A 16,370-nucleotide genomic window follows, 5' to 3' on the forward strand; every position below is an offset into this window, starting at 1 on the left:
TATGGCAATGGAACTGCAGGCTCTCTGTGGTTCTTTTCAGTTTTGACAGCATGGAAGAATTTTAAGATCTCGCCCTAAGTTATTCTAAGAAGTGTTTATGTGATTTTAATAGTTTATATCTTTGATGCATGCACTGTGATGCCCCTTAGCTTTTTAGAAGCCACGCAAATACTCCTCTGTATTATTTAGGTAACATTTAAAAATGAATGCAAGCATGTGGAGGTAGTATATATAATTATTGCTAACTCTTCTTACCTCTTCTTTCTTACAGTACAGACCTACTTTCACACAGCTGTGCTTTGGCTTAGGGCTGGCTCACCTGTGTGGGCCAAAAGTACAGTAATGGAGCCAGAAGTAATCTAAAGGCAAAGAAAGTCATTGTTTCTTTGGGGGTGGGCAAGAGAAATTAAAAATTTAACCAGAAAATCTTTACTGTTCCGTAACTATACTAAGATCTATAGTTATTTAAAATAGACATAGAGAATAACGCTTGTATTTTGACGAATTTGTACATGCCCTAATAAGGAGCCTGTCTACAGTCATTATGTTTGTTCAGTCAGCCCTGATGCCTTGGTTATTGGTACTTATTAGATGGAAAGATTGGGTCATTTAAATGTCTGGTTAGAACCACTGACAGATAAAGGCAAAAGGTGGTAGTTAGTTTAAAAAAGCCACTAGTATTTTAGTACTACAAAATACTAGTACAAGTATTTTCACGTTCTCAAGCCACAGACTTGTACATAGACTTCTAACGATCTGCATGCCTGCTGTCTGTGAGGCAGGACTCAGCTAAGTGTGTTACACAGAATGCTCCTTTTGTAAGCTGCATTAGGATTGCTGAAATGATAGATTTCATATCTCACAAAAGAGGTGAAGTATAGAAAAGATTCATTTTTAAGAATATTTTGATGAAGGTAAGGGGTTAGTTTTATGGGAGAGAAATTGATAGAAATGGCAAAGGAAAATGGAATATGTATATGGAATTCAAATATGCCTGAATTAGAGCAGAGTACACAAACTCTTGTACAACATTTGAGCAAGCCCCCTGGGACCATGACGGCCAATAATTTGTAGGAAACTTTAAAAGAAGGTATAGTTTGTATCAGAAAATATTGAGAGTTCTGGTTGGATATTTTGAGAAAGGAAATGTTACCAAAAGGATATTTATGGAAGTAGAGGATAAATGTGTATTAGAGGGGAATCTTGAACATAAAGGAAAGTGAAGATGCAGTCTTAGTAATCCAAGAATGAGTTGGCCCCTGGGCCGATGTTGTGCATGTACAACTGAATGCGTATCAAAGGGGAGACATCGCAAAATGTGTTCGTAGTGATAGAAAATAGGAGACTGGAATTATAATCACTAATGATTATGGCAAACTTGGAAAAAGGTGATAATTGAGAAAGGAGGATTAAGAAGACAATGAGATTGGTTTTCACACCTTTTAATTTAGGCTTTGTTGGAATATCTACTTGGAGTTGTACTTTTGGATGCCAAGAATAAGCAATTAATGTACTTCATAGTAAATGCCTTTTTATTTTTCTGTCTTTGCTAGACTATAAGGTCCTCGAAATTAAAAAATCATGTGGGTTTTGCTCATTTACCTATTTCCAGATCTTAGGACAGTGTAAGCCTCTTTTATGGCACACAATCCATACTAGTACTTGAATAAGTGAGACGAGTGTGTGGAAGCTACAAGGTAGGGGGACAGGTATTGACAGTAGGCTCTCAGGTGGAAGCTTCTCCAGGAAGTCTTAAAGGTACATCCAAATTTACTAAATGGGGGCAAGAAAAGGAGCATGGAAGGTGGAGAGATAGTGCTGAGAAAAATCAGAAGTACTGTCAACAAATTTATTTGTGAGTTCTTCAGCTTTTTTTTTTTTAATTGAGTACCAGGAATTATGCTGGGATAATGGAAAATGGTTGAGGTGGTGTTGGTGAAGAAGTCAAGGAACTGACATTCTGTTTAGAGGATGTCTAAGTGAAGTATTAAACCGTGGGCTCAGGATGAGGGTAATTGGATTTTTGTCAGAAAAAGATGGCCTTAGCTTGGTAGATTTGACAGAGTGGAGCAGACTGTGAGGATTAAGGCAAAGGCTTGCCAGGGACAGTAAACACATTGGAGAAGTTTATTAGCAATGAAAGGAGCTGAAGCAGTCTTTTGAGAATCTTAAAATTTTCATACTCTTCCTGTGCTTTATGCTATAAAATAATAGCTTTCTGGAATATAAAGCCATAATATTGCCATACTATACTTCTTCATGTCATCTATTTGCCACCCCTGATATCCAGATGTATCTGGGGCCAGAGAGGGTATTGGTATCTGTATCCACTACCCTTACTTCCACCAGGGAGTCATTAGCTAGAAACAGTGGAGACGGTAACTGTGGTTGCCATGGGCACCTTTGCGTTTAATCTTGTACAAGGATGGAGAGGGGATGAGGAGAAGGGGTCAATGGGACAGCAGAAAGGAAGAAATTAGTGCCAATGGGGGGAAGCAGCAAGTGTCGATTTGTCATGGAACCAAATTATTTAGCTTTTAAGAAAGTAGTCATTATGTTGATATAATAACAGCCTTTTAGTGTGAGTTGTCAACAGACAGGAATAACTTTTAATGAGACCTCTAAAATAAAACCTTTATGGTACCCATGTGTTTGGGTTACTGTGATCCATTATTCTAACCCTTATTTTACTTCCCTCTTACATTGTGATTTATTGTGTTTGAGGCCTTAGTGATTCATTCCTTAGGGAATATATTTTAGTGCTTAAGCTATTATTTTAACTTTTAGCACTGCTCATTTAAATGTTCTCCTGTTTGCTAAATTTGAGATGAAAGGAATGTATTTTAACCATAAGGAATTGGAAGAATGGGGGAAAGAGTGTTTCATTGTTGAGTAATGAGGAGCGTAGCCAGTGCCTAAGAAGTTGCCAATTGGATTGTGTTGACAAGTGTGATTTGTGTGAATCCCTTAAGAATATAACCAGGGTCATAATATGAACATAAAAATCATGAATCGTGTGGGTGAAGGAGTAGCCTGGGAATGGAAGGAAATGGCTATTAGTATATGTTGAAATTACTGTCTCAAAGAAACACAGGAGTCCTCACAATATATGTGTTGAAATCATCTGCCTCTGAAAGCTAAAACCCAGAAGAAAAATCCCAGAAAAACCAGAAAATAATTCTTTGAAGCTGTCTCCTTTTTAAAGTTGCTTATTATTGAATTATAGAAATAAGATATAAATATTGCTTTGTAATATGTAATATGAGCAATCATCGCTGACTTGATGTGTTCCTTACTATCCTGCTATAATTCTAGATACTTTTCATCCTCTGTGTCTGGTGTTTCTTAAGTGAGCTCCTAATTTCCTTAGTTTGCTCCCTTCTGGACTTCTATGCTCTGTTTACTTCAAGTAGTCAATTGTGTCCTTCTTGGATTTTCAGATAGCAAGTTTTGTCAACAAATCGGGCATGGACATCTCAATCCTGCAACGGTCCTTGGCCATTTTGGAGTCAATGGTGCTCAATAGCCATGACCTCTACCAGAAGGTGGCTCAGGAGATCACTATTGGACAACTTATCCCACATCTTCAAGGGTAAGCATACCACTGCCACCCCCTCCATGAGGAGGGGAAATGGTTCTGGTAGACAGCCACCATGGAGCTCTGGGAAACATTTTGGATTGGTTTGATTAAATAGGCAGAAAAGGAATCTTGATTTGACATATAGGCACACCGTGTACCAGACCCATCCCCCATCACACTGAAATGGCACAGTGACTTGCCTGTGGAGTGGAGCGGGGGCGCGGGGTGGGGGGCATGCCTGTTCCCAGTACCTGGCTCTTCATAGGCAGTTTTGATGAATGTGGTAGATACCAGTAGAATTTTACTTTTAACAAGGCCTAATAGGACAATTTGTTCTCTTGAGTTCTCAACAGTATCTTTCCTTAGTCATTAAAAATAGTGTTTTCTGTGATGAGTATTTTCATAGATAACTGGGAATTTTTAAAGGTAGGCTTCTTTCTTAGGCTCAAGGTGATTACAGTGACCTTTAGTTTTGTATTTTGTAACGTATGTGTTTTATCTCTAGCGGCTTGAGCTCTAAGATGAGGCCCTGAACAGCCTGTAGGCTTTCCCTTCTCTCTACTCTTAGGTAGTTAGTAAGGTTGCCTCTGAGAAGCCCCCCCTGTTCAATGCTACTTTATAAATTAACCTATTTGGAGTTGCAGGTGGCAACAAACCCCCTGAGGTAGCTTACACAAGACCGGGGGTTTACTGAAAGAATACTGGTACGCTTTCTAGAACCCAGGAATGACTTAAGTAGCTAAGCCTTGACAAGGATAGAAACTATGGCCTCCTCGGAGTCCTCACAACAGACCTTTTCTCTTGTGTTTTGGTTGGCACTAAAGTGACTTGGCTCCCAGTAACTACCACCCCTGGTCTCTCAGGACACATTTGCCAGTTCTCAAGAGGAAATCTGATTGGCCTTTTGGGGTTGGGAATGCAGGCTGGGGCTGTGAGGGAATGTTCATTAGTTCTCAATATGCCAAAAATGTTACCTGTTATGTTTATAATGTAAACTACCAAAGTGCATTAGATGTTTCTTTCATTTGGAAGGGGGGATGGTGACCAGGATGTAATAAGATTTTAAGTCACACAAGCTATGGATTGTGGTCTCAGGGAAAATGAGCACATGATGATTGTGTGCAAAATGATGATTTTGTGCAAAACCTGTCTAGAAATAATACCAGTTCCACATTTCCCTGAATGTGAAATGCATTATTTCTATAGTCTGTGTCTTTTCTCTGAATCCCGAGGGCATACTTGAGCATTCACGGTACACTTTGCCAAAGTGGAGAGTTTCTTATTTGGCAAGTGCCATGCTGAGGATCTTATATACATGAACTAATTTTATCCTAAAAGCAACACCTTTAAGAACCTGGGTTCTCACCCAGGGTTACAGATGAGGAGATGGTGTTTTGGGGATACCCCATGAACTCTTCCAAGGCTACATTGCCAGCCTGCGGAGCACTGGGCTTTAGATTTCATCCCTCCAAGGGCTGCGTTCTCAACTTTGCTTCTCCCTAAATTATTTCTAAATGTAGCTCTCCGGCTGCTCTTTGTTTGTGCCTTGGGTCCTTCTTGTTTACTCTTTACCATGGAGCTTCCATGAGATTTTTGCTTCATTTGGAATTTGTGACTTCATTTTGGTAAAAAGAAAATTTGTAAATTTAAAAAATAAAAACCTGTTGTTTTTATTATTTAAAAAGTTTTTATTTGAAAATAGATTTTTAGAATATGTAATATCATTGCCATGGAGACAAAAGTGGTATCCTTATAATAAGTCCAGGAGTGTAGGGACAGGCAAGTCTGGTCCCTATATACTTCATGCAGCAGACGGAAAATCACACACACACACACACACACACACACACACACACACACGGCCCCTGGGTTCATGTTTTAAGCCTAATAGAGGAGAAGGGGAGAGAGCCGGCTGACCACCTATCCCCAGGGAACAGTGTGTTGTCCAGCTAGCAACAGTCGTTGTACCCCCAACTCTCCCCCTGTGTTTCCTGCCTCATGATGATGATTGAAATACATTCTCATTCAGTGACAACTGCATTTTCTAGGCCATGTCTTTCTCTCTTATCTTTTTTTGGGGAGATCACGACCCTTATGATGGTCTGACTCAGAGGTAGCCTGTTCTGACTTTCTGTATTGTTTGTGTCTTTACAGGACAGATCAAGAAATCCAAACCTATACCATTGCAGTGATTAATGCACTTTTCCTGAAGGCTCCTGATGAGAGAAGGCAGGTAAGCTGGATTTCTTTTGTCTTAAGACTGTACCTGGGACTGGCAACTTTTGGGGCAGTGAGTGCCCTTTCCTTCCCATCCTGGGGAGTCCTTGGGCATCCCTGCTGCTCTGCAGCCCGGCTGGCCAGCCTGGGCTCGTTCACAGATCCAGTGGGCACTAGTTGGAGGTGCGCGAGCCCTTGTCTGAGGAAGAACACTCGGAAGGCTCTGGAGGCAGAGTCCTTTCATCAAATGAAACCCAACGTAGAAACTCGAAACATAAAGAGATGAAAGTGTTACTGCTGTGGTGGAAGCAGAGGTAGAAGCCTTGAGATCTTCTGTCATGTCGTTGAATGCTTCCTAGGGCAAGGGAGGTATTTCTTCCTGCCTGCAAGCTGTTCTCCTTTGCCCATGGAGGTTTAAGATGGCAAGGACAGGAGGGAGGACACGCAGATTGCTGCTACTGGTTGAGATAATTGTTCCTATGTCTGGGGAGCTCTTTGCTCCATGACATTTCTGTTGTCCACACATGCATGTGGCGGGGAGGACTGAGCAACACATTTCCCTTCTTCTGTGCAAACAAAGGAAGGGACCCTTTGATGGACCTATGTAAAACCTGTCCTTTGATACTGTCCTTTGTCTGCAGATCTCTGGTTCTTCTGCAGTGAAGTAAAGGATCATTATAGATGGTGCTGTGGAAGAAGTAGAATTTTGCACGTCTTGGAATATAGCTTGCACCTCAAAATCCATTCCTGTTTTTTCCATCAACATAACATATATTGTGTTACCTTGGTCACAATTCACTTCATTTAAAAATGGGTTGGAAATATGATATGTTTCCACCAATAGCAAGTATAGCGGGAGCTCTGTGACAGTTACCACTAAATTGTTTTAGCAGAACTTAGAAGGTAGCATGCTACTGGACATCATGTCAAGAATTTTAGTTTTTAATTTTATTTTTTTTCATTGCCAAGGATTTTAAACCTCAGTGACTAAATGTGAGGGTTTCTGGTTTTTCATTTAGAATCATTTGCTTATTCCTAGGGGGTTCTGTTTGCACAATGAAGGGAGTGGCTTTGTTGTTTCCTGTGTTTGGTTTGGTGCTGGAGCTGGGGGTTGCCTGCCCTCCCTAAGCCTGTGCTCCAGGCTGGATTTTTAAGGGGAGCGTGGCCGGTGGAATCCTAGGTGGCACTGCCCTCTTAATGTCTACATATAAATTACTGAGCTCATGATAACCTCCAGCAGCCCAGCGAATGGCCTGACACTTCTCACATGTGCAGTCCTGACATAGGCATTGGAAAAGCTTGATCCTTCTACTGGCCAGATCAAGGACACCTGGCAAACTGGTAGCTGAGTGTGGAGTGGGGGTCAAGAAGCCTGCTATCTGGTCTGACCTCATGGGCTTCTCCTTTTTCCTGTGGAAGAAGACGTTGGATTTGGGGAAGCAAAAACTCATGCCCACCCTAAGTGCTATGATTTCACTTGGATCCCTAGATCTCAACCTGTGTAAGATGCATACACTTTGCATCTTCCTGGTATGCCAAGAAGTACTGTTAATCTTCTCAATTTGTATCAAATGACCATGGAGAAATAGGGAATCAGTTGCCTATTGTACTGACTCCAGAATAATGACACCAATGAAAATATAATGGAATACCAACATAATGTTAGGTTTGGATTTTGTGAATCAAATTTTATTTTTTGAAAAGTAGGCAATATGAGACTGAGATGACACGGATTGGCAATATATTGCTATAACGATAATAAATCACAAAGGATAGTCTAATAACATTACATAATTTAAGAAAACAGTCCAACTAAGAAAGATAGAGTATATATAATCAAGCCAAAAATTTAGACTGTAATTTAGTCTTTGAAATAAAAACAGCGACAACATAGAAAATTAATTTTGACTTTATAAATTGTGTTGAATTTAAGGTGAGTCCGTGACTATTGTTTGTCAGAAAAGGAATATTTAGATTTTTAATTTAAAAAATGTTTTTCAGTGCATTAAGAGAGAGTTGGCTCTAAAAATATAATTTCAAGTACATGACAAAAAAAGTTTGATGTTATCTCCTGAAGGTTAGTGGAGCCTGTAAAGCAGAAGATCATACTAATTGGGGATATCACTTCAGTTCTATTATATATATTGTTATTGGCTTTTCTTGTGAAAAATTAAATGTTCTGCATTTTGGGGGTAAGTAGGAAAATTTACCAAAGCCTGTCATCAATGATAATATTTTGAGAATTTGCCATGTGCCAGGATCAGTGTTCGATGCTTTGTGTCTTATTTCATTGAATTCTCATGTCTTCTGAAAGCCTTATTATTGCCTCTTTACAAATGAGAGTCAGAGGGAGTAAAGAATTTGACCAACTGCTGAGGAGATAAGAGTCACAGCTAGAATCCCAACCTTGACCTTGCTCTTCTCTGCAGAGCATCCCATTGTCAGGGAGGCGTCACCCACAGAATTGTCTCCTGTTTGCCGAGAGAAGAACTCTCTGGAGCCTGAAAGACACAAGCCCATTTTCTCCCTCTAATTAGATTAAAACATAATCTAAACATTTATTTATTGGATTTATAGGAACAGCTTTGTTTGTTTGTTTTAAAGCCTTAGGACATTGGACAGATTCCACTTCAGTGAAAAAATTTTATTTATTTCAACTTCTCCTCCAGACTTTGGGCCAAACACATTGGTAGGACTCCATTAACTTGGTTTTCCTTACTTTTCAAAATGTTTAAAATGAATTCAGATGGATTTTAAACACCTCTTTTTGCTTTTACTGAGGAAAAATACCACCATGGTCAGATATTTTTACTTGTCAGGCAGACTGGAGCGATATTTTTGTTTTGTGTTCATTGAGTGGGCCTGAGAGAGTGCTGGGTTTAGAGGGGGCTGGGGCAGAACCTCCCACTTTGCCAAGGCCCCCTGGGGGTTTTTGGGGGTGTGGGAGAAGGTGGTGGTACAGGGGAGGGGTCTCTTGCTTCCCCATGCCTCCTGGATGTGGGAGATTCTCCCTGTCTCTGCACAGGTGAAGGGAAGGGGTACTTGTGTGGGGAAGGGGGCTCTTGGGGATGGGAGCAAACGGATCCTTTTCCTTACAACTACATGCCATTATTCATGTTACCATTTTCATGGTATGCATGTTGGTGAGGTCCCTTCCAGATTTTTCTATAAATATTTATGGTTTTCATAAGTATTATTTAAACAAAAACCTTTTTAAAACTTAGAAGATTTGGTGGGAAAATCAGAAAATACAGATTCAAAGGAAGAAGTTTGAATGACACCTCTAATTGCATGCCCCAAGAGAGAACTCTTGCAACTGGTCACACTTTGTATGGCCCCTCTTCCTGCTTTCTTCTAAGCAAAGCCTCTTCTACATACATGATTTTTTTTCACTACATGCACTGGTTATTTTTTTAACTGCTTTTAAAAATGAAACAGGATTTTGTGAACATGTTTCCATGTTAATATACATATATCCATATTTTTTTATTTTTAAATTTTTTTAATGTTTATTTTTGAGAGAGAGAGATGGAGTGTGAGCAGGGGAGGGGGCAGAGAGAGAGAGAGAGAGAGAGAGAGAGGGAGTCACAGAAACTGAAGCAGGCTCCAGGCTCTGAGTGGTCAGCACAGAGCCCAACGCAGGACTTGAACCCATGAGCTGCAAGATCATGACCCGAGCCAAAGTCGGATGCTTAACTGACTGAGTCACCCAGGGGCCCCCCTACATCCATTTTTATATCTATCTATGCTTTTATATCATCTTAACGGTATAAAATATTCTCTATGGACTCTCAAGTTTACTCAGTTTTCTTATATTGAACAACAACAACAACAACAACAACAACAACAACAACAACAACAAATCCATGTTGGAGACAAGGATTTTTTATTTTCTCCCTGACCAAGTTTCTGTTCCTTACAAGGGTAGTAGAAAACGTTCTTTCATTTCCAATCATTTATTGTCTACTTTCTGCCAGACATAGTGCTCCAGGCATGGAATACAAAGATGAAAAGGACAGTCTCGGTGCCCTTAAGGTGACCATAGGCTTACAGAAAAAGATAAATAATGTCAACAGATAATTACAACAATTGCTGTAGATACTGGAAATAAATTGTCCTTTTTAACTTATTTAAAATTTCATCAATCAATAGGCTAAAATAGAGAATTTTTTTCTTTTTTTTGTGTGTGATTAGGCAGTAATTTCATTTTTATAAAAGAAAATAAATTAAAAGAACTGTAGGGTCCTTTGGGTTCTTTGTTTTTCATGTGGTCCAAGAAAAAAAAGTGGACCTTCCTATTTGCATTAGGAAGCAAGTACTGCTTTCTGTGCGCACCATAGAAAGACAGGTTCTTTCCAGGCTGCTCTTTTACTTGTTTCTGTGTGTGTCATTGTCCTTGCTTTTTTATTCTTAAGAGATTGGAAGGTGATTTGAAACACCTCACAGTATTTATGCACTTTTCTCTGCAATGCAGTGGGTCAGCAGGGGTGTTAAACGGAAATTGTAACCTCTAACAGAGTCCTCTGAATTTCCATCCCTTCTTCTTTCCTACTTGCTTTCCTTTCTGTGGTGACGATGGCACCATTAGGTTGGTGTAGAGAGCAGTGTTGACATCCTTGATTGTCCTCTGACTGTAAGTCCCCACATTCTGTTTCTGCCCAAGCCTGCTTGCGTGTCCCCCTTGCACTTTCTCCCTGTGTTCTGGGTCCTCCTTGCTTCCTGCAAGTTTATTTTAACCTCGAATGAATTCATGGTTGTGTGTTTGAATCGTAGCTTAGTTTCTTCTCTACTCAGTTAAGAGCAGCAACCCTAAAATCCAGCCCCTCCCTGCCCAAAAAACAACACGCAGGTGTCTTCCTGAATATGAGCAGTATTTTTGTTTTTGAATGTTTGTACCATGGTTGTACCCAGCTTTATAATTTCTCCTTACTATCTGTTTCTCAATATTTAGAAAGAGTGTCCATGAATCATTTCTTTTAATAAAGTCACCTGCAATTCCTCTGTGTTAGCCAGGCAGCCCAAAGCCCAAAGTACAGCTTGTAGAAATGATGCCTAGCAATGCGGAGTGTGGGCTCTAAGAGCTTCGCATTTGCTCAGATATTTGTCCTTCCCTAAAGAGCTGCTCGGTTCACTTGCATAGATTGTTTTCAAGCCCTGGGATAAGTACCACTCCCTCTTTGGTTTTGCATAGATTAAGAAGGTTTAGGTCCTTAAAATGATGGTTCTCTACTATGGGGATCTCCTTGGGGGCAGGCGTGTCTCCTAGTGAAACCTCCCTACACATGTATAGTCTAATAAAAGCTGATGAGCCTTTGGAATGGAGAGCCATTGCTCTCCTTTGGAGCATTCACTTTTAATTCAGTACTCAATTTTTCCTGGAAGGTGGAAATTCCTAAAAAAAGGAGAGGAGAGGTTTGTGGGTGCCAGATTTCCTTCCTCTGCTTTTGGACAAAGCTTTGTTATCAAAACAGAACATTCAAAAAGTCATTTGAATACCACTGCCTGTTGGTGTCTATTCCTTCATAAGAAATACTGCTGATATACAGTTAGGAAGCACACCCAGGATAAAGTCGTTTGGGGCCATGTTGAAATGGATTTTTCTAACCTAAGGTTTTATGTGGGTGTGTTTTCCTCCAACAGGAGATGGCGAATATTTTGGCTCAGAAGCAGCTTCGTTCCATCATTTTAACAGTGAGTACCTATGTGCCGTGACTTCTTTGTTGGGTGGGAATGGTCTGGTGTGTTCATATATCTCCTCTTTTGGCTTCCATTCGTGGTGTGTTCTATGACTTCCTTCTGTGAGGAAGCAGTAGGAACTAGAAAGGAAGAAGTGTGGTTTTGGAACTGGAATAAACAAGGCTTTCCCACAGGAATGGCCTCCTTTGATTGTAAGGAGGAGTCTCTGGAACTGCTCTAGAAAGACATTCTGGCAGAAAGGGGTGGAAATCTCTCCCAGTGGTGCAGGTTTATTATAGTTACCATCACTCTAGCTTTACATTTAGGAAATCAGGGGCTCCTTGACTTAAAAAAATCCACTTGTGTGAGCTTATACAGCTTTTAATGAGGAAGCTAGCTGGAAACCTTCTCAGACTGACAGAAGCCCTGTAATTTTGACCATCATTTTCCTGGGCCCCTTTGCAAGACACAGGCAGGAAAGACATACATGGAATCCACTTGTGAACTGCAATGCAAAAATGACCTGAAATGTCAGTGGAAAAGAAGCCCTACATGTTACGTTGCGAATGCTTCAAAATAAATCAAATAGCATGATTTCCCGAGGCCTTATCTGCTGCTTGACTTTTAACCAAAGGCTGAAAGAAACATGCATGATTGATTTCCAGCTTACGAAAGAAGCAATTTCTGTTTCTGTGATTTCAAAGAGTTCTACAAGCTCACAATTACACACACACACTCTAATATAATGAGTCTTTTGAAAGTTAAAAACCTTTATGACGGCAAACACAATAAATATTCTAGAATCCAAAGCCAATGGCAATGACTACAGTTTGTCATCAAGTTTGATTTTAAATTTCCTGGCTGACAGGATAAAAAGAAACATATGAGTATAATTTTCATTGTTTAATGAAAGAGGTACCCCAGTTCTTTGGGGATGACACACTTTTCCCCCCAGGAACTGGAATATGAAATGGGTGTTTGTTGAGTATCCTGGTAGATTCTTGGTCCAAGAATGGTCTGGTAGAGATTGCAGACGGGGGATTCATGATATGGTCCATCTTTGTCCTGGCTCTCAGTGGAAGTGGAGGCTTCACTACCAGATGTAGTTCAGTGAAGGTGTTTGTGTGAGAGGAGGAGGGTGGAGGGACAAAGGATGAGAAATGTTAAATTAAGGTCTTAGCCCATGGTTGTTACCTGGGTGTGGCAGTGGGGGTTAGAATGCCCAGAATTACAATGGGTGGAAGTGGCTGTGGCTTCCATGTCTGAAAGATCACTTTGCTTCAGTGGGAAATCTCCTATGAGACTTTGGTGGCTGGAAGGTCAAGGGTGGTATTCTCAGGCAAAAACTTGGAGCACAGATTCTTTTGAGTTGCTAGTAAAAAAGACGGCTATACACCTTGGATGTGAGGCACATACTATGAAGTAACATTCAGTTCTGAAAATGGAAGGGTATGGGGTCTCATTCCACCTCTCCATCTCACTGACTAGCTTCCCACCCACACAACCCCAATATTTTGGTTTAGTGACTTTTTTCTGTTCCTCATTTTTTCTCTCTGCCTCTCTTCTTTAACTGGCTATTTTGACGTGGTGCTCACAGCTACAACATGGAGTCCAATGCATGTTGGGTTTGGGGGCACCTAGAGAAAGTTCTTTCAGATGGCAAGATGTGGTTGGCTCTATCACATTCAAAACCACTGATTTGAATAGTCGTTTCACCACAATGACCGGTTGTTTGGTTGTTCGGCATTTTTAAGGCACAACCACAGTCTCTGCTAAAGAAGATACATTTTAGGCCCAAGCATTCAGTCTCCTTTCTGACCCAGCTCTGGTGGGGGCAAAGGCCTCCATATCTAGTCTCCTGCCATTCCTTTTATATTTGTTCCACTTTCACTCTCTTTCTAAGGGGAAGGGTCATTTTATTTTTCATTTAATTGTTAGTAGGCGAGTAAAGTTAAAAGCACATGCATTCCCTCACTGCATTGTGGTGGTGGTGGTGGTCTCTGGATAGTTTCCACAGTGAATTAACTGCAGGCCTGACAGATACTTTGCTTTTTTGTGTTGCTTCTAAAACTTTTCCACATTTAGAAGTGGGATGACGTGTCAGGGACCATGGTAGGGTAAAATGATGGCAAAATTGCTTACAAGATGTATGCACCATTCACTCCTCTACTGGCCTGCAGGGGATGCTTCTGTTACAGAAATCCAGTCTTCCTTCTCAGCTTATTTCAGGCACACCTTCTTGACTCATATTGTGGCAATGACCAGTGCATTTCTAGTGCCTTCCATTCTTCTCCCTCCCTCACACAGTAGGTCTTTTCCTGGTTTCTGGCCCAAATAGCAGGAATGTTATTGGGCTCTGGAACATAAACAAAAGCTCTGAGATCACCTCCATGCTCCCCTTTCTTCCGAAGGGCGGTACCACCCACCAGCCCACACTCCCTGTGCCTCCAAATGGAGAATTCTGGGGCTCTACCTGGCATAGTTATGGGGATTAATTGTTTGCTTTTTCTTTTTTAAATTTTTTCTGAACTATCTCTACAGAATGTTATCCGAGCTCAGAGAGCCATCAACAATGAAATGGCACACCAGCTGTATGTGCTACAGGTGCTTACCTTTAACCTTCTAGAAGACAGGATGATGACCAAGATGGACCCCCAGGACCAGGTGAGTGTTCACCTGACAGCAGCAAAAGCACATAAGGGAGAGAAAGTTATTTAAAATCTTTTCTGGGGCTACTCCCAGACCAGGAATTTTTAGGTGATGATAATTGTTTTATTGTCATCTTTTTTTTTTTTTAATTTTTTTTTTCAACGTTTATTTATTTTTGGGACAGAGAGAGACAGAGCATGAACGGGGGAGGGGCAGAGAGAGAGGGAGACACAGAAATCGGAAACAGGCTCCAGGCTCCGAGCCATCAGCCCAGAGCCCGACGCGGGGCTCGAACTCACGGACCGCGAGATCGTGACCTGGCTGAAGTCGGACGCTTAACCGACTGCGCCACCCAGGCGCCCCATGTTTTATTGTCATCTTAGAACTTGGGGGAAATGCATCTAAAATTTAGGCAAATTTAGGATCAGAGAATAAAGCAAATGGATTACTTCATTATACATCGAACACACGCATATTCTTCCTTTATTGCATAAGAAAGCCTGATGTCACACAGCCACAGATCTTGGCTTTTGGTCCCAATACCTTCAATGGTAATGGCTCTGGAGTCAAGTTCCCGGACAACCAGGGCCATTTGGTTGCTCTGTGTGATACTGACCCTGCAGATTGAGGAAGTGATTGCCATTCTCCCGTCGTCATTACTGAAGGTGGGGGTCCCAGGTGACACCTGATTTCTGGGCTTGCGTTTTTGTTGGTTGGCTGTTTGTTATAATTCTCTCAAGGTCTCTGGTTGTTGTGTGTGAGAGGTTATGTCTCCATCCAGAAGGCTTTTGGGGAACTTTACTGTGTGAGGGCAGAGTGAGAGGAAACAGCTGGGAATCCTGCTGTAGTACATTTTCAACTTAAACAGCGCTGCAGCTTTGGAAAGGAAAACACTCATTATTGGCACGTGAGGGCCTGATCTATTGCAGATGTGAACTGCACATGTGAAGTGTGTAACAGCCACGGCACTTCGTTCATGGCACGAGGCCATGCGATTAAGAATGATGGAGAGGCTTTGAGAGGCTGTCCGCCATGCCCTGGACTTTTGGCAAGGCCAAGTGTAATCATCCCAGAGAGATGAGACTGTCATCTTACCACTTCTAGTGATGGAAGGCCATGCATCTTAATGTGGAACAGCCCTCCCTGTTTGGAAGTGCTTCCTTTTATTTATTTAAAACATACATTTTTCTCTTATCATGGTAAAATACACGTAACAAGAAAGTTAACCATTTTAGCCATTTTGAAGGGTTTGTTTCCATGAAGTCACTTCTTAGTGGAGTCCGGGACCCCTTGTCACTTGAATGCTGTTCATAAACCTCTGTGCCTCTCACTTTGTTTCGAACAGTGCGGAAGTCCCAGGTTCTTGAACTTGGCTTGTATGAACCCAAGCCTTCCATAATACTTGGGGCTCCATTTAGAACTTGACTAGGCAATTGACACCAGTATTCCAAGTGACTTGGCCATGAGGATAATCGTGGAAGGTTGCCAGGGCTGACCAGCAGGGAGAGTGGCAGGGGGACTATGCAGAGCCCTAACTTAGAACATTGGTTGTCTTTTATCTGTTTTTCTTTTGCCTGAAAGCAGTGATTCATTTAGACCCTGGGGAAAGAGGGAGTGTATGTAATGTCACACAATGAAAGCAGCTCTTCCCTCCCCCTCCTTTTTTTTTTTCTCCCTAACGCCTTCAGGCTCAGAGGGACATCATATTTGAACTTCGAAGAATCGCTTTTGATGCAGAGTCTGAACCTAATAACAGCAGTGGCAGCATGGAGAAACGCAAGTCCATGTACACACGGGATTATAAAAAACTTGGCTTCATTGTAAGTAAGCTGTCTCCAGTAAGTGCTCTCCTTCCAACATCAGGGGCCTGACCCCAGCCACACAACTGATGGCTCCTCCGAGCGTGTGGTCCTCTTGCGCCTCACAGAATAGTTTCCATATTTTCCAGATGTTTAGCTGTTTAAACAGGATCACATGAAAATCTCTTCTGGCTGCAGTGAAGCGGAATAACTTGCACAAGTGTGACTAATACTGAGTTTGTTTATTCGGTTCTGATTAAGTGTAGTTAGCCCGGGATGCATCTAGACTTCATTAAGTCTACTTCACAAGATGCTTAAGGTTCTATTCGAATTAAATGGGCAATGGCAACTATGGGATGGATCTTACTATTGGGTTAGTGATTGGATTACTTACATACATGGATTTTGTATCAAAGTCAAATTGGGAGGCTCCTGACATGTATTCATGG

At 41.3% G+C, this 16,370-nt stretch overlaps 1 protein-coding gene across 12 annotated transcripts in view; it reads left to right on the forward strand.

The window, feature by feature from the left end:
- ELMO1 (engulfment and cell motility 1) overlaps positions 1–16,370 on the forward strand; it is a 730,817-nt gene that overhangs the window by 390,822 nt on the left and 323,625 nt on the right. For 9 of the 12 annotated variants that reach the window (XM_027075272.2, XM_053218216.1, XM_053218222.1 and 6 more), the window contains 6 exons: positions 3,441–3,592; positions 5,735–5,813; positions 10,386–10,430; positions 11,438–11,488; positions 14,015–14,137; positions 15,811–15,942. In XM_027075272.2, coding sequence (XP_026931073.1) covers positions 3,441–3,592; positions 5,735–5,813; positions 10,386–10,430; positions 11,438–11,488; positions 14,015–14,137; positions 15,811–15,942 — 582 coding nt within the window. The remainder of the gene's footprint in view (positions 1–3,440; positions 3,593–5,734; positions 5,814–10,385; positions 10,431–11,437; positions 11,489–14,014; positions 14,138–15,810; positions 15,943–16,370) is intronic. The other 3 variants (XM_053218220.1, XM_053218219.1, XM_053218221.1) reach the window with 1 other exon arrangement.

The sequence above is a fragment of the Acinonyx jubatus genome, chromosome A2, assembly GCF_027475565.1.
Source record: "Acinonyx jubatus isolate Ajub_Pintada_27869175 chromosome A2, VMU_Ajub_asm_v1.0, whole genome shotgun sequence".
In the NCBI taxonomy this organism is placed as follows: domain Eukaryota; kingdom Metazoa; phylum Chordata; class Mammalia; order Carnivora; family Felidae; genus Acinonyx; species Acinonyx jubatus.